This window comes from Aethalodelphis obliquidens, unplaced genomic scaffold (genome assembly GCF_003676395.1).
Source record: "Aethalodelphis obliquidens isolate GAN/ISIS:26980383/991018 unplaced genomic scaffold, ASM367639v1 scaffold14, whole genome shotgun sequence".
NCBI lineage: Eukaryota > Metazoa > Chordata > Mammalia > Artiodactyla > Delphinidae > Aethalodelphis > Aethalodelphis obliquidens.
The window spans coordinates 62,033-81,689 of NW_020837958.1; the positions used below are offsets into that span (position 1 = coordinate 62,033).

General features: G+C 55.6%; 1 protein-coding gene across 4 annotated transcripts; it reads right to left on the reverse strand.

Moving 5' to 3' along the window:
• Positions 1 to 832: 832 nt before the first annotated feature.
• Positions 833 to 19,323, reverse strand: CD5 (CD5 molecule). Of its 4 annotated transcripts, none has more exons than XM_027114565.1 (11): positions 19,190 to 19,323; positions 10,825 to 10,872; positions 8,781 to 9,092; positions 8,242 to 8,304; positions 7,663 to 7,995; positions 5,354 to 5,647; positions 4,571 to 4,696; positions 3,809 to 3,862; positions 2,755 to 2,874; positions 2,129 to 2,220; positions 833 to 1,298 (listed from the first exon to the last, which is right to left on the reverse strand). In XM_027114565.1, exons 1-10 carry the CDS (start codon positions 19,239 to 19,241, stop codon positions 2,132 to 2,134), a joined length of 1,491 nt encoding a protein of 496 aa, XP_026970366.1. In that variant the 5' UTR covers positions 19,242 to 19,323; the 3' UTR covers positions 833 to 1,298; positions 2,129 to 2,131. The 4 variants fall into 4 exon arrangements, with proteins under 4 accessions (XP_026970366.1, XP_026970367.1, XP_026970365.1 ...); XM_027114566.1 differs by having other exon boundaries at positions 833 to 1,421; XM_027114564.1 differs by having other exon boundaries at positions 833 to 1,455.
• Positions 19,324 to 19,657: the final 334 nt, after the last annotated feature.

Here is a 19,657-nt window from a genome sequence, read left to right on the forward strand (position 1 = left end):
TTCGGTTGGAGGGTGTCAGGGGGGCCAGAGGGCTCCCAGGCTCTTCTGGCATGCTTGTGCCACTCCAGCTCCCCGATTCTGTGAGCACCCCCCCCCCATCCCCACCATATCCTTCTAGGAACTTCCTTTTGCTCTTCCAGAGTTGCTTCTGTGGCTTGGACCATTGATATCTCCTGGTGGATATGGGGCCAAATCGAGTGGAGCAAGGCCCCAGCCCCGAGATGTCTTCTCGGGGCCCAGCGAGGCCCGGCCAGTCCTCTCCCTTCACTAGACCCTTAAGTTCCGAGTCAGATGTCCTCCTCTGGCTCGTCGTTCAGGAAACCCAGGCACTGCAGGACTAGGTATGTGTCTGGGCTTGCCGGGGAGTCGAGGGGACTATTTCAGTTAAGGGAATTACTAACCCACAGGAATGTTCAGTCCTGGTCTCTTACTCTCAGGTTAGAAGGTTAACTGATTGGCTGAAACGGCTTGAACTTTGGACTTTTAACAGCTGTGTGAACCCAAATCCCAAATCGGCTAGGATTTACTAGGTACCCACTTTGTGCAGGGCCCTGAGGTGGCACTGGTGCCCTTTGGACTTGACAGCCAGTGGTCCCTGCTCTCGGTCAAGTGAGGGGCTGCGAGGGGAGGGGGCACAGGTCGAGGGCTGGTGATGGGGCTCTGGGTCAGGCAGCCACATGTGCTGGCTGGTGGCTGCTGTGCTGTGTTAGGTCCTGTGTCAGTGTTGCACCCTCTGACCATGAGGCTGCAGAGCCCTCGCCCCCTGGTAGGTGCCCACCCCCAGAGGGATCCACAGGGGTGGACCCTGGATTGAGGAGGCCGGGCACTCTAGTTCTCAGGAAGCAGAAAAATCATTATTTACAAAGAACACATTAAAAATGCACGAGAGACATCAGCCCTTGCCTCCCACCACCCGCAAGGTGTGAGCATCCTCGTGGAGCCTCATGGGTCAGAGCTGGAGAAGAGAACTGAGTCCCCCAGACGGGGGAGGGAGCTGCCCGGGTCTAGACCCCGTGTGTCTCTGCTTGGGAGGGATGCCTGCTTCCAGGCTCTGCCCTTTCGCAGCTTCCACACCTGGAGGGGGGCCAGCTGAGCTGCGTTGGGGTCTTCGCCTGGGCTGGTGAAGATGTGGAGAGATGTCTGAGCTGGCCTGCCTCTGCTGGGCAGTAGGACATGTTGGAAAGTCACGTCCATGGTCCTGCCGGGCAAGGTCCTGGACACTGTTTTCCAAGCAGTGACTGCAGAGTATTCTCAGGACGGAAGGTCTGGCTCTTGATGTTTGTTCCTGGGTCCCGGTTCTGTGTGGTGAGAAGGAAGAGTGTCGGCGGAGGAAGCCTCATACTCTGGAGATGGTTCAGGGAGGTGGGGGACAGGCCCAAAGCCCCCAGCCCAATGTCAGGGATAGCAGCTTCTCCTTCCTGCTGGTGTAAGTCCATCAGGATACTCTCAGGGGTGCTTTTTTAAAAAAAGTCGAGGTATAGTTGATTTACAATATTATGTTAGTTTCAGGTGTACAACATAGTGATTCAAAATGTTTATAGATTATACTCCATTTATAGTTATTATAAAATACTGGCTATATTCCCTGTGCTGTACAATATATCCTCCTAGCTTATTTCTTTTATACATAGTAGTTTGTACCTCTTAAACTTCCCCTACCCTTAGGGGCTCTTTTATGTAGTCTTCTGAGATGGAGTTGTTTTTTTTTTTTTTTTTTTTTGCGGTGCGCGGGCCTCTCACCGCTGTGGCCGCTCTCGCCACAGAGCACGGGCTCCGGACGCGCAGGCCCAGCGGCCATGGCTCACGGGCCCAGCTGCTCCGCGGCATGTGGGATCCTCCCGGACCGGGGCATGAACCCGCGTCCCCCGCATCGGCAGGCGGACTCTCAACCACTGCGCCACCAGGGAAGCCCTGAGATGGAGTTTAAGGTCCATGACCCCTCTGCTCAAATGGCCAGAGCGGCTCCCGTCACCTAAATTGCTGACGCTAACTCTTTTCCTCTATAAGAGTCCAGGTGCTCGTCCCCCAGCCCCCCACCCAGGTCCTGGCCGGGCAGGGTGAGCAGAGGTGAGGAGCCAGGTGGCTGGTTCTTATTTATCCCCAGGGCTCTGCCGGGGGCCAGGCTCACCTTTTACAGCCTCTGAGCCCCGTGCAGATCATAGTCACTGTCAGAGGAGTTATCGGGCTGGGTGGAGACACGACGCAGGGCCCCTTCCAGAGCTGTGGAAAGAAAGGAGGCCCTTTGAGCAGGGTTGTCCCTCCAGGCTACACAGAGAGAGCCCTTCAGAGCCAAGAGCCCTGCGGGGGCTGGAAGATCACAGAGACTTTCTGAGCCGGTGGCTCAATGGCCCTGAACTTGTTGTGATCAAATCAGCTAGTGTCCTCTAACGATGCTGAACGCCAGGCTCCCCGCGGCTTAATTGTCAGTGCCAGTCAGGGGGCATTCGATACAGGGCTCTGCGGGCCACTGACGGATGCTCTGTTCTGCCTCCAAGGGATCCGAGGGGCCTCATTTATTGAGAAACAGGTCCTTCAGGTCACAGCGGTGCTGGGGTTAATGACATCCCGGCACATTCTCTCTAGCTGAGTGGCCCGTTACGGCTGTATCCCTTCCGTACCCTGCCGTGACCGGCTGTCAAAGGGGGGCCGTTTGATCCTTCTGCCCCCTGCTCGGCCTCCCTTCTTTCTCCAGGCGATCATGTGACCCTCTGCTCGGCCCTGCCGTCATTCCTAGGAGCGCCAGCTGGTGCTTACCTGGAAAAGCTGAGATTTGGGAGTTCCTGGGAGGCTGACTGTATTCGTTCTCCAGGTGGGAGGCCGTGGGGTTCTCAGCCTGGGACCGGACAGTCACCGTGTGGTTGCGATGGAAAGACACTGAGCGGATGTGGGAGATAGTAACATTAGACATGATGCTCTGTCCTCCTCCCCAACAGGGGCCCAACTCGAATTTCCTGTTCCCACTGTGTAACGTGGGGGTGGTGGTGCAAGGGCCCCCTGAGTTCCTTCAGCGCAACCCTTTTTCCCTTTCTTCCCCGGGAGGCTCATTCTAGCAGCGCTCAGCCTTTTAGAGCAGCTTTGGGTCGGCTGGCAAGCTGACGGGCGGGCAGGCCATCAGTCAGACAGTCAGTCAGTCATCAAACATTTATCAAGCCTGGAACTGGAACACGAGTGATAGGGCAGATATGGTCCCTGCTCTCCTGGAACGGGGGGTTTTTATATTGTAAGAAAGACTTGACAACACAGCGCCTTCTTGAAGGAATTGGCCCTTGACACACAAAGTGGGGGAGAAGGTGGAGTAGAGGCAGGAGGAGGGCTGTGGTTCTACCCACAAAAGGGGCTCTGGCTGTGGCCAGAAGGAGAGAGGATGGAGACCAGGGGTGGGGACAGGGCCGGCTGCATCCAAATGTCTTAAAACTGGCCTTGTAAATTGTTCCACGATAAAGACGTTCCATGATAAATCTAGCTTGGACAACCCTTCTTAACATATGTCCGCTTTGGAGATGAACCATGCAAAAATGCCCATGAAGGTTCTGACAAGTCCTGAAGTAAAGAACCGTGTCTAGCTTTGCTCAACTGACTGATTTCCGAGTCTCTTTGATCACGGCGCCCTCTTCTCTGAGTACCACCCGTTAACACCTGTGGCTACAGTCACACCTTAGATGAGCACAGTGGAGCTCAGAGGCCTCAAGGAGCCACTGGCTCTGTCCACGGTCGGCAGTGACCCGTGACCCTGCTTCACGGCCTCCTTCCTGAGTCTCGTGGCTACTGACCTGGGCCGAGGGAGGATCCTGCCTCCGGGGCTACTTACTGTTCTGGTTCAATCCCGTCGGGCCAATCCACTGGCGCTGCTTCTTCTGGCGGACTGGGTGACAGACAGGAAAGGCACATGGTGGGGGGGAGGGGGGTTGAGACAGGCTTGGGCAAGGGGGGCGGGAGCCAGGGAAGGAGGGAGGAGGCGGCAGGTGCATGCTGAGGGGCCGGTTCTCCAGGAGAAACCACCGCGGGGTGCTTAGAACCAGAATTAAGACCTGGGAGGGCACCAGGGACCCAGCCATCACTGCCCACCTCTGGCAGGGGGCAGCCTCTCTAATCTCACACCCTTGTCTCCGAATGATTTCCTCCCGAGTTCTGCAAGGCCAGGATGATACCCCCTACCTTCACAAGGTCTGGGGTCGCCCATTTGTTGTATGAGGAAACCAGAGCTCAGGGAGGAAGTGTTTCGATTAGCTGCTAAGTGGTGGAGCCGGCCTGGGGCACGTGTCTTCTGGGGTCAGACCGTCTGGACCCACCACAGTCTAAAGAACGCCCATACCCTCCCTTTGGGCTGGAGTGGGTCCCAGCTGGGCCCCTGGATGTGGGCGAATCAGTGATTTTCCTGACTTTCTGTTTGTTACTTGGTGCGGAGAAAGGCCGGTGGGCAGGAGAGGGGCAGGGCTGGGTGGTGAAGCAGAGGTGCTCCCGGCCGGCTTTCTGGGGGCGGGAACCCTCCTCTGTGGGGCTCGTGGGCAACCCGTCCAGTCTCCCCACGCAGGGGCTTGAAAGGGAGGAGGTTCGGGGCACCTACACCTACATTTCTTCACCAGCTTCTTGTAGGCGAGAGGGCCACACACCACCAGCAGCATTACCGCAAGCACGAGGGCCAGGATGACGCTTGCCACTGTGCCTGCACCCAGGCCCGCTGGGCGTGTGTTCTGGCCTGCAGGAGGCAGAGTTAGGTCAGCCCCAGCCTGGGAGGCATCAAAACTGTCCGTTCAGAGGGAAGCTCCTGGTTGGCTGGCTGGCTTCCCCCAGTAACTCACCAGCGTGTGCGGAAGGCAGTTTTCTATCTGCTGTCTCTCCACCCGTCTCTGAAATTCTCTGCTACCCGTTCATTTATCCGCCATTTACTATGTAACAGTTGATCATCGGCTATCACTTGCCCCTCCTGTGATCAACTCTTTAAGTTTCCACCATTTTCCAGTTACTATGAGTGATCACCTTGCCATCATATACAAATAGCCAGCCAGCCATTCATCGCTCTCTCTTCTGTGTGAGTCAATTACCATTAGTGCAGCAAATATGTACCCCCCTCCCTTGCTTTTCTGCTTTCCATCTGGAAGAGCAGAAGACGGAAGGAGGGTTCTATCATTCATTAGCTGCCTGACAATGGCGGCCAGTCTCCTATTGACGGTTCGTGCTCACTGCTGCCTGAGCACTCTTGTCCCCTCTCCCCTCATCTGTCATCCCTCCATCCTTCCCCAGGGCTCTCTCTTTAGTTCCTGGGGCCTGTTCTTCAGAAATGTGCTCGTCGACTGAGTCTTAGAAGGAAGATCCAGAACTACCCTCCACCCACCGTGGGCTGGGCCCAACTCACAGGTGACAAACACTCTCTTGCAGTGGGATTTTTTCTGCAGAAGCTGGTGGCACTGGGACAGCTTCCCCGGGGGACAGAAGAACCCCCCGGAGGTCTTCTCGCCGGTGTCCAGCAGCTGGTAGGAGCTGACGTTGCCGCACTGCTGCTCCCGGCACATATCCTCCCACCTCGCCATGCCCTTAGCTGAGGAGCTGTCGCACAGGGCGTCCCACTGCTTGCCCTGGCGCACCTCCACAGAGCCTTCACACGTGCCGCTGCCCCCCACCAGGCGGCTCTGCACCTTGGGCTGGAAATCTGGGGGGAGAGCAATGGGAGGTGAGGTGGCGGGCTCGGCAGGAGCTCCCTGGGCCCCGAGCTTGCATGCCTGGTCACTGGGACCCCGTGACACTGGCAGAGTGGGGGCCCTGGCAGGGCCCGGCGCTCGGGGGTCTGGGTACCACGTGGGACTGCCTTCCTTTCTGCCTTTCCCTTCTTCTGGCATCCTCTCTGGCATTTTCCCCATCAAGCCCTGTCCCTGGCGCCTCTGGGCAGCTGCAGCAGCTCGGGCACGTTCGGTGAAGAGGCTGGCAGTGCCCGTCAGCAGCCACCAGCAGGGAGTCGTCCCCCACCCAGGTGGCAGTAAGAGAAGTGGGGAAATAGGCCCCACCTGGGTCCGCTTCCCTCTTTGAAACGTCCTCTCATTCTCTTGCTGCTCCTTGAGAGTTGGGAGGGCTTTTCAGAGAGGGGAAACTGAGGCCCAGGGATGGGAAATACCTCCTGCTCTGAGAACTGGAGATTCGCAGGTGGGACTGAATCCAGGAATCCTGCTGCCCAGGCCTCAAGCCTGGAGGGACCAGCTTTCATAACAGGGCCTGGTCCAGCAGAAACTGATTCATTTCTGCTTATCAGGGCTGGGCCTGGAGGCCCACATGTGCTCGAGTTAGAGCGAGCTGTGATCGCAGCAGCTTTGGCCAGTTTCTATAGCAACATCCATCTTCAAAGCTCTAGTAAATCTTCTATTTAGAAAAAAAAAAAATCCAAAGGCAAGCCTTCTGGGTATGGTTTTGCAAGTTGTAGCCTACAGGAGGGCTCCTAGCAGAGGGGTGGGTGGGCCTGAGAGCCAGCCAGGTTTTTCCATCAGGCCAAGAGATCCTTGGGGGCTGCTTCTGCCTGGAGGGGGCAGCATCTTACTAATTCACACCATGTGTCCAGTGGTTTGGGGGCATCCCTGCCTGCAGGATAGCCCAGTGGTCCAGAGCAGATGCTTCCCAGATGGGTGCTCATGAGTCCCTGAGACTTTGCTGAAAGGCAGATCCTGATTGGTAGGTGGAGGGTGGGGCCTGGGACTCTGTAGTTCTAACCAGCCAGGTGAAGCCAGTGCTGCTGGTCCGGGACCACACCTGGAGTAGCCAAGGCTTACACAACAGGCTCTGGAGTGATGCTGCTTGAGGGGAAACCCCAGCTAGTGCTCCATGATACTGAGGAAGAAATTTAACCCCTCTGAGCCTCAGCTTCCTCATCTGTAGGGTGGGGATAATAATAGCACCCACCTTCTAAGCTTGTTGTGAAAATGAAGGAATGCCCTGACTAGTCCCCAACGTGATGTAAGCACTCAGGAAGTATGACTTCTTAAAGTCTGGGCTTCACTAGACCATCTGGTGATAGGAGCCCACTACGTCCCGAGGCCTGCTGTGATTATCCTTATTTTGACCTGTGGTCCCTTTCCCCGCAGTTTCCCCATTGATCCTCGTTTTGGGATAACCCAGACCAGCCTCTGGGCTCCTGGCCTCGACCACACCGGCATCGCCAGTCTCTTCTGGTTGGTGGCCTGTGACTCGGGAGCCTCCGCAGGAAGCCCCCTGGGGGCCCTGCTCTGGCTTTTCTCTACCTACTGTGCCTCAGGGACCTCCCAAGTCTCACCATCGCTCCAACATCATCTGTCCCCGGGATTTATAAACTCCCCTCCTGCAAGGCTGGTCCCCTCCAAGCGCTCCATCCTGCTTGGGCCCTTGACACAAGCCACAGTCCACCAAACTCACCAGCGGACCGTGCCTCTTCCTGTAAGTCCTGCCACTTCCCCGTGTGGCAGCCGAGCCAGCGGTACATTTGGGCTTGTTCTGCGTTACTTTGCAGAGATGCCCGGGGCGTTGGGTGTGAGTGTGGCCTCCCCACCCCACGGCCGCCCTACCTCTTAGAGGCCAACGATCAGCCCTCCATGTCCCTTGTGTTCTCCGTAGCGCTAGTGCCCTGTGCTGCACGGAGGGCTTTCAGGAACGTGTGGTGACTGACCACATGGGGGCGCCCGTGAGTCTTGGCCCGGTCCCACTCACCAGAACAGATGAGGCCAAGAGCTTGGCCTCCCGCCTGGGGCTGAACTTTTCTGAAGCACTGCTCCAGGGTGGCACATCTCCTGTTCTGGATCCTCCACCGGATTGGCAAGGGACCGCTCTCTCCTGGCTCTAGTTTCCTGGCTGCCTCGGTCTCTGGCAGAGGCCTCAGGAAAGAGCCACACTGGAGGGCTGCACAGATGAGGTTCCCCAGGTCCTGGATCCCGTCCTGGGACTCGATGCCGACGGTGCCACCCAGGCTGCCGCTGTAGAACTCCACCAGGCCTGCACACCGCAGGCCCCCGGGTTGCGCCACCAGCTGCAGCCTGGGAGGAGCTGGGAGGTGGGGAGGGACCTGAGTGCTGACGACCAGCAGCAGGGCCTCTCTTGCTCTGTGGTTCTAACACACAGATGGGTGGATGACTGGCCGACGGCCCCGGGAGGTGGTGAGGTCCCAAATACTGCATGGAACATGCGCTACAACTTTTCATGCTTATCTGAAATTTAAATGTAACTGAATATCCTGTGTTCTTGTTTGCTAAATCCGACACCCTACCCCCAGGGCCCTCAGAATCCTTTTACCTGTGGGCTCCGGAGTGGTTATGGGCGGGGGGCTCGTGGGAAGAGGTGTTGTCCTCAGTGGCTCTGAAAAGAGATGCTGTGGTTAGGGAGGGGGCCGGGACCCTGGGAGAGGGGAGGGAAGAGTAGGGGGTGTGGGGAGAGTTGGGGTCAACAACTGGCCATGTTGAGAAAGACCTGGAACTCATGATGTAAGTACCACGGGCCCCATTAAGTCCACTTGACCCACACGTTGTGTCTAGGCCTCCTGCGAGGCAGGCAGTACCGGCCCATTTTACAGTTGGGAAAACAGAGGTTAAGAGGAGACAATGAAGTTAACTGTTGGCAGAACCAGCTCTCGACCTTTTCCTTCCCCAGACAGGTGCCAGCACGCCCTCAGTACTCCTCCTCCAGTTCCCCAGCAGTGTATGTTTCTGAGAGGGTAGTTGTAAATCGGGGACCCCTTCCACCTGCCTGCTCAGGCCCCAGATCACAGGCGTGGGCAGCCTCCTCGGGGCTGGTGCCCAGGCCCAGGGAACCCACGGGGCCAGCTAGTTACCCACCTAAGCAGATCAGGGCCAGAGGGTCCCCCTGATTTGCCTTGCTGTCGCTGCAGTTGGAGAAGGACCCCAGTTGTCCGCGGCAGGTGATCTGGCTCTGGGGTCGCTTCCCTTTGAAGTGACGGAAGTGGGAGAGGAGCAAGGGCTCCCTGCATCGCAGCTCCTGGCAGAGCTTCCAGGCCTGACCGGGGTCCTCCTGGTGGAACGGGCGCAGGCCCCAGCTCTGGCTGTGCACCGTGTACCACTCGTCCTTGTAGTTGACCTCCAGATGGCCCTGGCACCGCGAGCCGGAGCCGCTTAGTCTCACTGTGAACCCTAGGGGTCAAAGAGGTGGAGGGGGCAGTCGGGCTGGAAAGGGCCCTCCATGGGGGCCCCTCCCTGCACCTTCCCCATCTGGACCCCACCCCTAGCAAGGCTCCCGTTGCCCACGGGCTGCCTGCTTTGCTCCTCCTGTGAGCGTCGTCCTCTGGGACCTTGCAGGGACTTTCCAGAAACTCAGGCTGATGCTGCCCCTGATCTGGGCAGCCCCTTGAAACCAGGCCAGGAGGACGGGACTTGAGACCTCAGAGCCCAGGGAACTCGGGGCAGTGAATGAGGGGCTCTCAGCGCCCACCATCCTGCAGAATCGCCCCTTCCTGGAAATTCTGTTTCAATAGACCCCAGATAGGGCCCGGAGCCTGATCTTTTTCTCTCTCTCTAACTTTTATTCTATTTTTTTTCTGTTCATTTTTTTAATTGAAGTCTAGTTGACTTACCATTGCTGTGCCAATCTCAGCTGTACAGCAAAGTGACTCAGTTATACACATACAGACATTCTTTATTTAATATTCTTTTCCATGATGGTTTATCCCAGGAGACTGGATACAGTTCCCTGTGCTATACAGTAGGACCTTGTTCTTTATTCATTCTAAATGTAACAGTTTGCATCTACCAACCCTAAACTCCCAGTCCATCCCTCTCCCTCCCCCTTTGCCCCTTGTCTCTAACTTTTAAAATCAGTTTTATCGAGGTACAATTTACATACAGGGACATGCACTCATTTTAAGGATACTTGTTCAATGGAATTTGACAAATGTATGCACACCTATAGCCCCCCGCTGTGCTCTAGAAGAGAACACGCCCATCACCTGGAAGTTGCCTCATGCCTCTTCACAGTCGATTTCCCTGAATCCAGCCTCAGGCAGCCAGTGATCTGCTTTCTGTCACTAGAGATGAGCTCTGCCTGTTCTCAAACGTTATATAAGTGGGACTGTACAGCAGGAACCATCTTGCTCGAGTTTGGAGCTAGGATGCCATTGCAGGCTTCCAGGTCCCGGCCCAGGGCCTACTAAGCCCTCTGTGGCCCCTTTTGGTTGCCAGGTAGCTTCATGAGATCCTCTCGCCACATTTGTCACCAAATACATTCAGCATGATGTTATCTCAGGAAATGTGAAAAAGAGAGGTCTGTGGTGAAGTGAGTCTGGGAACTGCTGAATCTGAAAATGCTAACTGAGTTCCTCATTGCAGGACTTCTCGGAGCCTTTACTAGGCCAGTGTCCCCTGTCAGGAGTCTGCAGTGGGTGATGTAGTGTTGCCTACCCTTTGTCCAACGAGTTCCGTGGAACCCTGTTTGGGAAACACTAGCCTCTAGGCTTAAAGTCCAACCTCTAAGGCAAGACATTTCACACAGTTTACAATCTGGTGCAGCCTCTCTCTGCAGCCCCAGTGGCGAATGTCTCTGGCCAGGGAGCATCTGGCAGGACTGGGCAGGAAAAGGACTTTGCAAGGTGCAGTTATGGCCAGTATCTTTTCTGTGCCTGGTGAGTGGGTCATAATAATAGTTAGCACGACACCCAGCATTTGTGGGGTGCTTTACAGCCATCCAGGGCATCTATCTGCAAATGGGCCTCAGGTGTGCATGCACGCGTGTGTGCATGTGTAGGGGGTGTGGGCTGCACTCTCTCTCTCTCTCTGTAAGGTGCGATTCGCTCCGATGGAGGGATGGCAGGTCCCCCTACAGCCTGGTGGGATCGTTCCCCGCCCCCCTCTCCACGTGGCTCGTCCTTACCTTGGTCCTCTAAGTTGAGCCCTCTGAGGCCTCTGACGCAGGAAGTGACTGCAGAAAGGAGAGAAGAGGGTCAGGAAGGGAAGTCTCTCTCCTGCTTCGCCTCACCTCTAGTCACAGCCTGATCAATGGCATTTTTGCCTCCAGCCACTGTCGTGGGCTTCAGGGGCAGGGATTTTCATACTACAGATGGCAACCCTTAGGTGGGTCATGAAACCAGTTTAGTGGGTTGCAACCATCAATTTTCCTTCTTGTTTTAAAACTTTACTTTTTATTATTATTTTTTAATTAAAAAAAATTTTTTTGTGGTACGTGGGCCTCTCACTGCTGTGGCCTCTCCCGTTGCGGAGCACAGGCTCCAGACGCGCAGGCTCAGCGGCCATGGCTCATGGGCCCAGCTGCTCTGCGGCATGTGGGATCTTCTTGGACCGGGGCACGAACCCGTGTTCCCTGCATCAGCAGGCGGACTCTCAACCACTGCGCCACCAGGGAAGCCCTCAACACTTTTATAGTTGTACTTTCTCCTAGACACTTTTATACCTTAACTCTCTCAAACCTCACCACAGCTCTGTGAAGTTGGCACTATTATTTTGATCTCCATTCTACAGATGAGGGAACAGAGAGATTAACCAACTTGCTAAGCAACTGATGAAGAGTGGGCCCAGGACTCCAAGCCAGGCCATCTGGCACACAGTCTGTGCTTTTGACCACTGGGCCTAGCTGCCTCCCTTCCCTTCAGAGGGAAGGCTGCCACGGCCTGCTCTGTGTTTCACCAATGCCTGCATGTACCCGGCGTGAAAACCTGATGAAAGAGAGTGAACTTGTGATTCCCTTCAGTCAGTGAAACATACTGTGGGAAGACTTTCCATGAACTTGCTGTGTGATCTTGGCAAGTCACTCAACCTCTCTGGGCTTGGTCTCCTCGTCTGTAAAGTCAGGAAGTTAGAGTCCACCCTCCCTCACCTTCCTTTCCATTCAAACTTCCATGATCTATAATCTTCAGCTCCTGATGTAGCTCAGCGGCAGGCAGGCAGGCAGGCGTGGGCAGGTGAGATGTGTGACTGACTGGGAGCCTTCCTGGGTGCTGCTTCTTCCTGTCTGTCCAGGGATCCGTTCAGGTTTTGATTCTCCACAACTTATTTTCATTCTTTCAGCTGCTTCTCACAGGGTTCAGACCAACATCCTCCTTCCCCTGAACCCTGCTGACTGTGCTCGGGGTCCCTTTGACCCCCTCCCTGGCTACAGCTTAGCCCAGCCCCTGCGTGCAGCCCGAGGCCCAAGGCTTTGCTGCTGCAGAACCTGCAAACAGAAGCCTGGGGACCCATGATACCAAGAGGGACAGGAGGCACAGAAGCATCCTGCCATTCCCCAGGTTCTCATCCAACACCACACCCCGAGCAGCTGGGGCCAGGCCCCTTCCCTCCCCTGCCAACCTTTCCTTGGAGGCCCCACTATTTAGGGCTTAGACTGGCCAAGCCAGGGAACGATCAGGGCCAAAAATCCAGAGAGACAGTAGGAAGGCTTTTTCACTCTCCCCTCCCCCCTCTCATGTCTGCCTTTGCAGAGGTTTAACCATTTTGACTCTGCCTGCCCTGATGAGGTCTCAGTGAGGAGTAAATGAATTCCTGAAAGAGGCTCTGAGACATTTACGAGCTCACCCCCTCCCTCCCCTCTCCTCTTGCATCCCCCCACATTCTGGATGGTTCTCTCTTTGGTTCCCTGTACAGCAATACTCTGGGCCACGTCAGGCCACAGATGAGTTTTATTTGCTCAGCACAGTGTTATAATTTTTTTTCTGGAGCCCATTGTTTTGAAAGGTTTCTTTCTGTTTTGTTTCTCTTTTTCTTTTTTGGGCCGTACCGTGCCGCATGCGGGATCTTAGTTCCCCGACCAGGGATCAAACCTGATCTCCCCTGCAGTAGAAGCGCAGAGTCTTAACCACGGGACCTCCAGGGAAGTCCCTTACTTTTCTTTTTTGTAAAAAAAATCCCAAGGTCCAGATATTTTTGAAAAGCAACATGCTTTGGCCACGTGGGGCTGCATCCCCATGAGCTCCCAGGGCAGCCTGTTCTGTCCTGGTTTGCCAGCACCCTCGGGGCACCCTACTGTCACCCTGCATCTGGAGAGCCTCAGCTTCAAACACATGATGGCTTCTGCAGCAAAACATATGAATTTTCACAGTAAGTGGGATGTGTCAAGATTATAAGTAGTCTCCTATTCATTCAGGTCAGGATTTGCACTGTAAACGTTTGCCAGAAATTTGCAAATTTGGGGTGGGGTTGGAATTGCAAATGAACGTCGGTGGACCTGTATTATCAGTCCCACTTTACAGCAGAGCCAGAACTTGGCCCAGGCTGCTGGCTTCAGCGCTTGTACACTTGACGCCACCTCTGACCCACTCATGGGCCTGCCTGGACCCGTGAGCACCTATGCTTGCAGCCCTACACACTGAGAAATGGAGACAAGCCGGGATCCCAGGGAGGAGCTGGGACTTTACGGATGATAATAATAGTCACAGCGACCTCTGACCCCGTGCAGACCCCAAGGGTTTTTCACGGGAGACCCCATTTCTTCCTGACTGCCTCAATCAGGGGGGGCTGTCATCACTCTGTTTTCCGGATAAGGAAACTGACAGACTGATTTAGTGCGGTTTGGAAGCCTGATGTTCCATGTCTTCCGTTAACAGTGATTCCCTTTAATAGTCCATAACATTCTCACCAATTTACAGCAAACACAATTTGTCGACTGCCTTTTGGGGGCATTCCGGATTTTCCTTCCCTCCTCCTCTGCTGAGAGGCTGACTCGGAAGGCCAGGAACTCCGCTTTTCTGAAACGACTCTCATCAGTGGGGCTGTGTTAACCTGAGTCTGTATCAGGGCTTCAGGGAAACAAAGATCTCAAAGGGCCGAAATTCTGTTTGTCGGGTTGAGCACCAGAAGAAGTGGTTGGTTTTTGATCAGGAGCCTTTTTATGTGCAAAACTTGTAGAAAATCACACTGGGCTTATGCCAGGAGGAGCCTGGGGGCTGGAGCCTGCAGAAGGAACAGCGGATTCAGGTCTCTAATCTCGCTCACCCAGGGTCTGCGCCGATGAGCAACGGTGCGCAGCTTGTGGGCACGGTGGCCTTCGTATCTGAATTGCAATTCCACGCTCTCCCTGGTGGCCTCGTGTGTTTGATTGAATTTGCATGAGTTTCACGCCACCGTATGTGACGCCACTGTCACAAGGACAAGGCCTCCTTTCTGTTCAGAGCTTCACATATCCCAAAGCCCGCACAGGGGCTCGTCCTTTCCATGCACAGCCCTGTGAAGAAGGGACCGAGCTCACCCCTATTTTCAGATCAAGAAACCGAGGTTCAGAGAGGCTCAGTGACTTGCCCAAGGTCACACAGCTCGCTGTTGGTAGGGTCGGTGAAGAAACTCTGCCACCATCACTTGACAGGGCCCCATGGGACTCTACCACTGGGAGACCCCAGAGCCCGCTCGCCCATGGTACAGAAAGGGGAAACTGAGGCCGGGGAGAGGGAGGGGCTCACTCCGGAAGGGAGTCTGTGGCAGTACAGGGGACCCGTGCTGCCTCTGCCAGTTGCCACCGATCTCCTATCCTGTTTCTACCACATCTCTCCCAGCTGTGCCCCAGGGACAAGGGAGTATCAGGGTCCCTGTGGGAGCCGTATGGGTCAAGCCACCCCAGGGGTACATACCAATGATGAGGGCAGGGGTGGTGACAGTAGTAGTTATAGAGGAAGTGATACAGGGCCACGATTCACTGTCTGCAATTCAAAGTCTAAAACCAAAAGTCTTTTCTGATGCATTTGGCAGGAAGGCATTTGTGCCTTCAGTGTGCGAATTCGGTTTCACTGCAGAAATGGGAATGTGTTTCATTATGGCATGTTGCCCAGTCTGGAAAATTCTGGGTTCCCAAGTGCATCTGGCTGGAGGCTCCAGGTAACAGCTTGTGGACCTGGAGAGGCAAGAGTTCCAGTTTCTCTCCAGGGCACTCTGCCCCCTTTCTCCTCTGCTTGGCCCCTGGGTGCCTTGAGTTCGTTGGAGAAAACGCTCTGTGCTCATGGAGGCTTCCACAGCTGCCTCGCCACCAGCCTGTGTGTGACGGCCCGTCTGCCTGCAGCCGTCGTCCCCGGGTCCACATAGCATGGTGCAATCGCTCATTTCCTACATGTATTTACTTAAATATTATCTTCTCGTGAGACCCACTGCAACTTCCTGGGATACAGCATGGCCCCCGAGCTCCCAATCCCCAGCCTCACGTCACTTCGTGACCTCCTAACATCCATATGATCATTGATTTAGCTTCTGTCTGTCTGTCTCCCCATCACACCCCAACTACGATGTTGGATGCACCTGGACAGGAATTTTGATTGTCCATTGCTGTGTCCCCAGCACTTAGAACAGTACTTGGCACATAGTAGGTGCTCAGTAAATACTTGCTGTCTGAATGAATGAACCAGATTTAACGATAGCAATTATCCTTTGAGATGGGCACAGTGGTTATCCCCATTTTATAGATGAGAAGGCTGAGTCTCAGAGGGGTGTTCTTGTCATTTGTGAGTGGCCAAGCAGAAATCGAACCCGGATCTGCGTTGCTCCAAAGCCCCACAGGCCTTCACACATGTCTGCATGCAACACAGGCACACATATAGCAGGTACACACACAGCACACACACACATGCTCACCAGGCACCCACAGGCACCCACATGCATGCACACAGAACAGGTGCTCAATCAATTTTGTTGGGTGGAGTTGAAGTCCCTCCCTGGTCCCCTGGTCACTGCAGGGAAACCCCTCTGAACTGTAGGCAGGCGCTGGTCAGAGTGACCAGAGGGGACAGTGCCAGCCCCTGAGCCCCCAGGTCCCTCTGCTACCCGCTGGGGGTGGGGAGCTCGGGGTTGCTGGGGGCCTGATTCTTTGCACCCAGAGCCAGCAAGGGCCTCAGCTCTGCAGCTGGGGCCGCGGGCCGGATGGCGGGCTCACACTGGGCGTCCCCTCTCCTCTCCTCTACTGTAGATGCCCAGCCCCCCTCGGCCTGTCCTGCCCGTTGCCTTCACCCTTGATGTCCTCTCTGCCTGGGACACTCCTCCCACTTTTCTCTGCCTGGCTGGTTCCTTCCATCATTCGGGTCTCAGACGAGACATCATCTCCTCAGAGAGGAGCCCCTCAGACTGGGAGCCCCTTAGAACGTGAACTTGGTTAATGAGTCTCAAACATTGCGGTTTCCTTCGTTGCACTGATCACGATATTTAGAAATTTGTAAATATTTCGGGTGCGCCCTCCATGAGGGTGGACCCCTGTGTGGATCACGGCTGTATCCCCAGAGTTTTACACAGAGCTGGACACCTAGTAGATGCTCAATAAATGTATGTGGATGAATAAATGAATGAATAACTAGCCTGTGCAGGAGGACTGGGGGAGAGAAAGACTGATGGCTAGGCTCGAGGCCTCCCACCAGGTCCTAACACCTTGTTTCTTGCTGACTCTGATAATAATAATAATAAATTTATATAATAAATAAATTTATATGATAAATTATATAATAAATATATATAATAAATAAAATAAAAATTATACATATAAAATTATTATATATAAATAATTATAAAAATTATATAATAAATGAATTTATTATTATTATTAATGCTTACTGAGCACTTACACAAACCGACATTCCTATCAAAGCTCTGTATTCATTGATTCACTTAATCCTTATAAATCGCTATGAGGCAGGTCCTATTATTATTCCAATTTTGCAGAAGAGGAAACTGAAGCTTACAGAACGGGTCCATGGTCACCCAGCTGGCAAGGGGGGACCAGAATTCAAACTACCAAGTCCATGACTTTCTCAAGCCTTAGTGCCAGCTTCTGGAGTCCCGGTGGCTGGGCCGGAGCCTCTGGGCAGTGATCAGGGCTGCCTCCATGCCTCACCTTCAGCAGGTGAGCCCTGGGCATGTTGGAGCTCAGGGCAGCTGCAGAGGGAAGCAGGCTGTGAGCATCTTCATGTACCAAAGGTCCCCAAGCCACGGGCACAAACTTGATGGCCAGCCGAGAGGCCGCAGTGTTCCCAGGGCTCTGGCGGTGAAGCATCTCTACTTGGAATGTCTTGAAGGGCGCCTGTGCTGTTTGCCCCCAGCCACAGCCCTGACCCTCGGTGTCCCCAGCCCTCGGTGGCTGCCTGTCTGCTGGTGGTGGTTGTGTCCTGCAGCCATTTTCCTACTCGTGGGAGTGGCTTTGGTGTGCCTTTGCTCTTGGCTAGGGGTACAGAGGAGCCCCCACGAGAGCAGAAGCACTGCGCTGGGGTGGGCTCTGCAGCTCACTAGCTGCTCCCCCTGGACCTCAGTTTTCCACACTGTAAAATGGGGACAATGGGCCCACCTGCTTCCTAGGCTGTTGTGAAGCTTTCAGAAGAAAAGGGCTTTAAAAGTATTTCTTGGGCTTCCCTGGTGGTGCAGTGGTTGAGAGTCCGCCTGCCGATGCAGGGGACACGGGTTCATGCCCCGGTCTGGGAGGATCCCACATGCCGCGGAGCGGCTGGGCCCGTGAGCCATGGCCGCTGAGCCTGCGCGTCCGGAGCCTGTGCTCCGCAATGGGAGAAGCCACAACGGTGAGAGGCCCGCATACCACAAAAAAAAAAAGTATTTCTTAAGCTGTGACCTGCTGAACAATGGGAATGTTTTTTATCCACCAGTTACACACACACACACACACACACACACACACACACACACACTGGGAATCCTGAGCTCCTGGGCTTCCAGATGGTTCCCACACTCTGGTGAAGGCACTGCCTCCAAGGCTTCCTGACTCTGGGCTCCATTAGGCTTAGTCCTACCAGGAGCCTCGCCCCTGATGGGGTTCAGGGGGAGGCCAGCAGAGCACTCCCAGGGGGCTTCGCTAGACTCCTGCCCTGCTGGGGTCAGAGGCCACAGGTGAGGGGTCGGTGGGGAGCTTAGGGGCCTGGTCCTTGGAGTCTCCAGGGCCAAGGAGGGTCCCGTAAGCAGCGGGGTCCATCTGTCAGCCTCTGCCCTGGGGACAGAAGGCACTTTGCACCTCCTGCAGCTCCATGGAAGAGTAGCCGTGAGGACACGTGTGCACATGTGCCATTGCCACATGCATGGGAGAAGGCAAGTCTACATTTGGAGGCCATGTTTTACCCATGAAAACACACACACGTACACACACACACACACACACACACCTCTCACACACACATACTCACACCTACACACCCATTTTCTAGGAGGGACTGAGGCCCCCCACCAGGCAGGCAATGTCCCCAAGTCCTTTCCCTTCAAACTGGGAAACTGCAAGCTGCCGCCTGTTCTCACCTGTTCCCGTCCCGAGTCAGTCACCTCTCTCACCCTGCCACACCTTCCAAACCCTTGAGAAGTGGTCAGATCTTACCCAGTTCACTCCCCCTGCATTTTATAAATAAGGAGATGGAGGCCCCGAGAGGCTCGGACCTATCTGAGGTCATACCCGGCCAGGCTTGGACCCCAGGGCTCAGGTCACGAAGTACCCTCCCCTCCCCGCCCCTCCCGCTTGCTCAGGACCCTCCCCACTGGCCAGTGTCGGTGACACCCCAGCAGCAGGGCTCCGGTCCTGAACTAGCGTCCCAAGGCCTCAGGGATGGAGGACTGCCCTTTCTACCGTCTCCCCTCCGGCAAACAGTAGGCCCCAGACTCACCCACCCCAACCTTATCCCCAGACAGCTTCTCCAGAGGCCCCAAGTCAATTCTACAGTGGCCCCCGGGGAAGTGTTCAGAAGCCCCTCCTCTGGGTCTGGAGTGACAGTAGGCCCACACCTGGCTGGCAGGCCTGGCTGAGACCCCCTCTGGGATGAAACCAGTAACTAGGGACTAAGGTGTATGTCTTTGACATCTGCTCGACGGTGATCCGGTCCCCACCCTGCCCTGGTCCGCTCTGCCCAGAGCATCATCAGAACTGCCCAGGAGATGGCAGTTTCCTGTCCCTGGAGGCATCCAAGTAACGGCTGGACACTCATGGGGTGGGGGGGTAGCAGCAGAGGGAAGCCGGCATTGAATGAGGGCTGGACAACTTGATTTCTAGGCCGAGAGGCTGATGTTGGCATGGATTCCACCTCGAAGGGGACAGTAAGGTCCCCAACAGTGCAAGAGAGAAGCAGAGGTGGGGCCCTGGGGGTGGGACAGGCAGGGCCAAGAGCCGAGCTGGGGCTGGGGGAGAAGACAGGGATCCTGGTGGCCCCAGCCCTCCGTGCTGCTCCAGAGAGGTGACATGCGGGCCTGAATCAGACTGAGGGGATCTGACTCCGGCACCTTCTTCTCTGTACCCTGAGCCCAGGTACCCCAGAAGACACCCCAGAAGGGGTACTCACCCAGCAGCCCTAGCAGGTACAGGGCGGCCAGCGGCGGATGTCGAGACCCCATGGGCGCGGCCTCCTCTGCCTCCACCTCAGCAAGCTCGGCCCCTGTAGGTGAGGGTGTCTGGCCCTGTGTCTGCCTCTCCGGGAGAAGGGGGAGGGGCGGGCAGGCTCATGCAGGGGTGGGACAGGGGAGCAGGCAGTGTGGGGCCTGTGTCATCGTGTTTGAAGTTGAAACTGTCAACTTCCTCCTGGGTAAAACTATCTGCCCCAGTTCGAATGGCGGCCCTGATCTCTGCCAGCTTCCTGCCCGGGGTGCCTAGGCCTGGGCCAGTGCCCTGACCCCGCCATGCTGGGACAGGGCTGCGGCCTGGGGGAGCCCTGAGCCGGGCCGAGGGGAGGGAGGCCTGGGGGAGGGGGTTGGGAGAGACGGGGGACACGTCTCTGAGCGGTGCTGGGGTGATGACTGAGAGGTGGGAGGTG

What these genes read in the sequence shown, in the direction of transcription:
- CD5 (XM_027114565.1), bottom strand. Translation starts at nt 19,241, where the DNA reads ATGGGGTCTCGACATCCGCCGCTGGCCGCCCTGTACCTGCTAGGGCTG. An exon ending in GCTCAACTTAGAGGACCAAG is followed by an intron (nt 9,093 to 10,824) that starts GTAAGGACGAGC and finishes TTTGACCCCTAG; the next exon opens with GGTTCACAGTGAGACTAAGC. An exon ending in CAAGAGAGTGTTTGTCACCT is followed by an intron (nt 4,697 to 5,353) that starts GTGAGTTGGGCC and finishes TGCCTCCTGCAG; the next exon opens with GCCAGAACACACGCCCAGCG.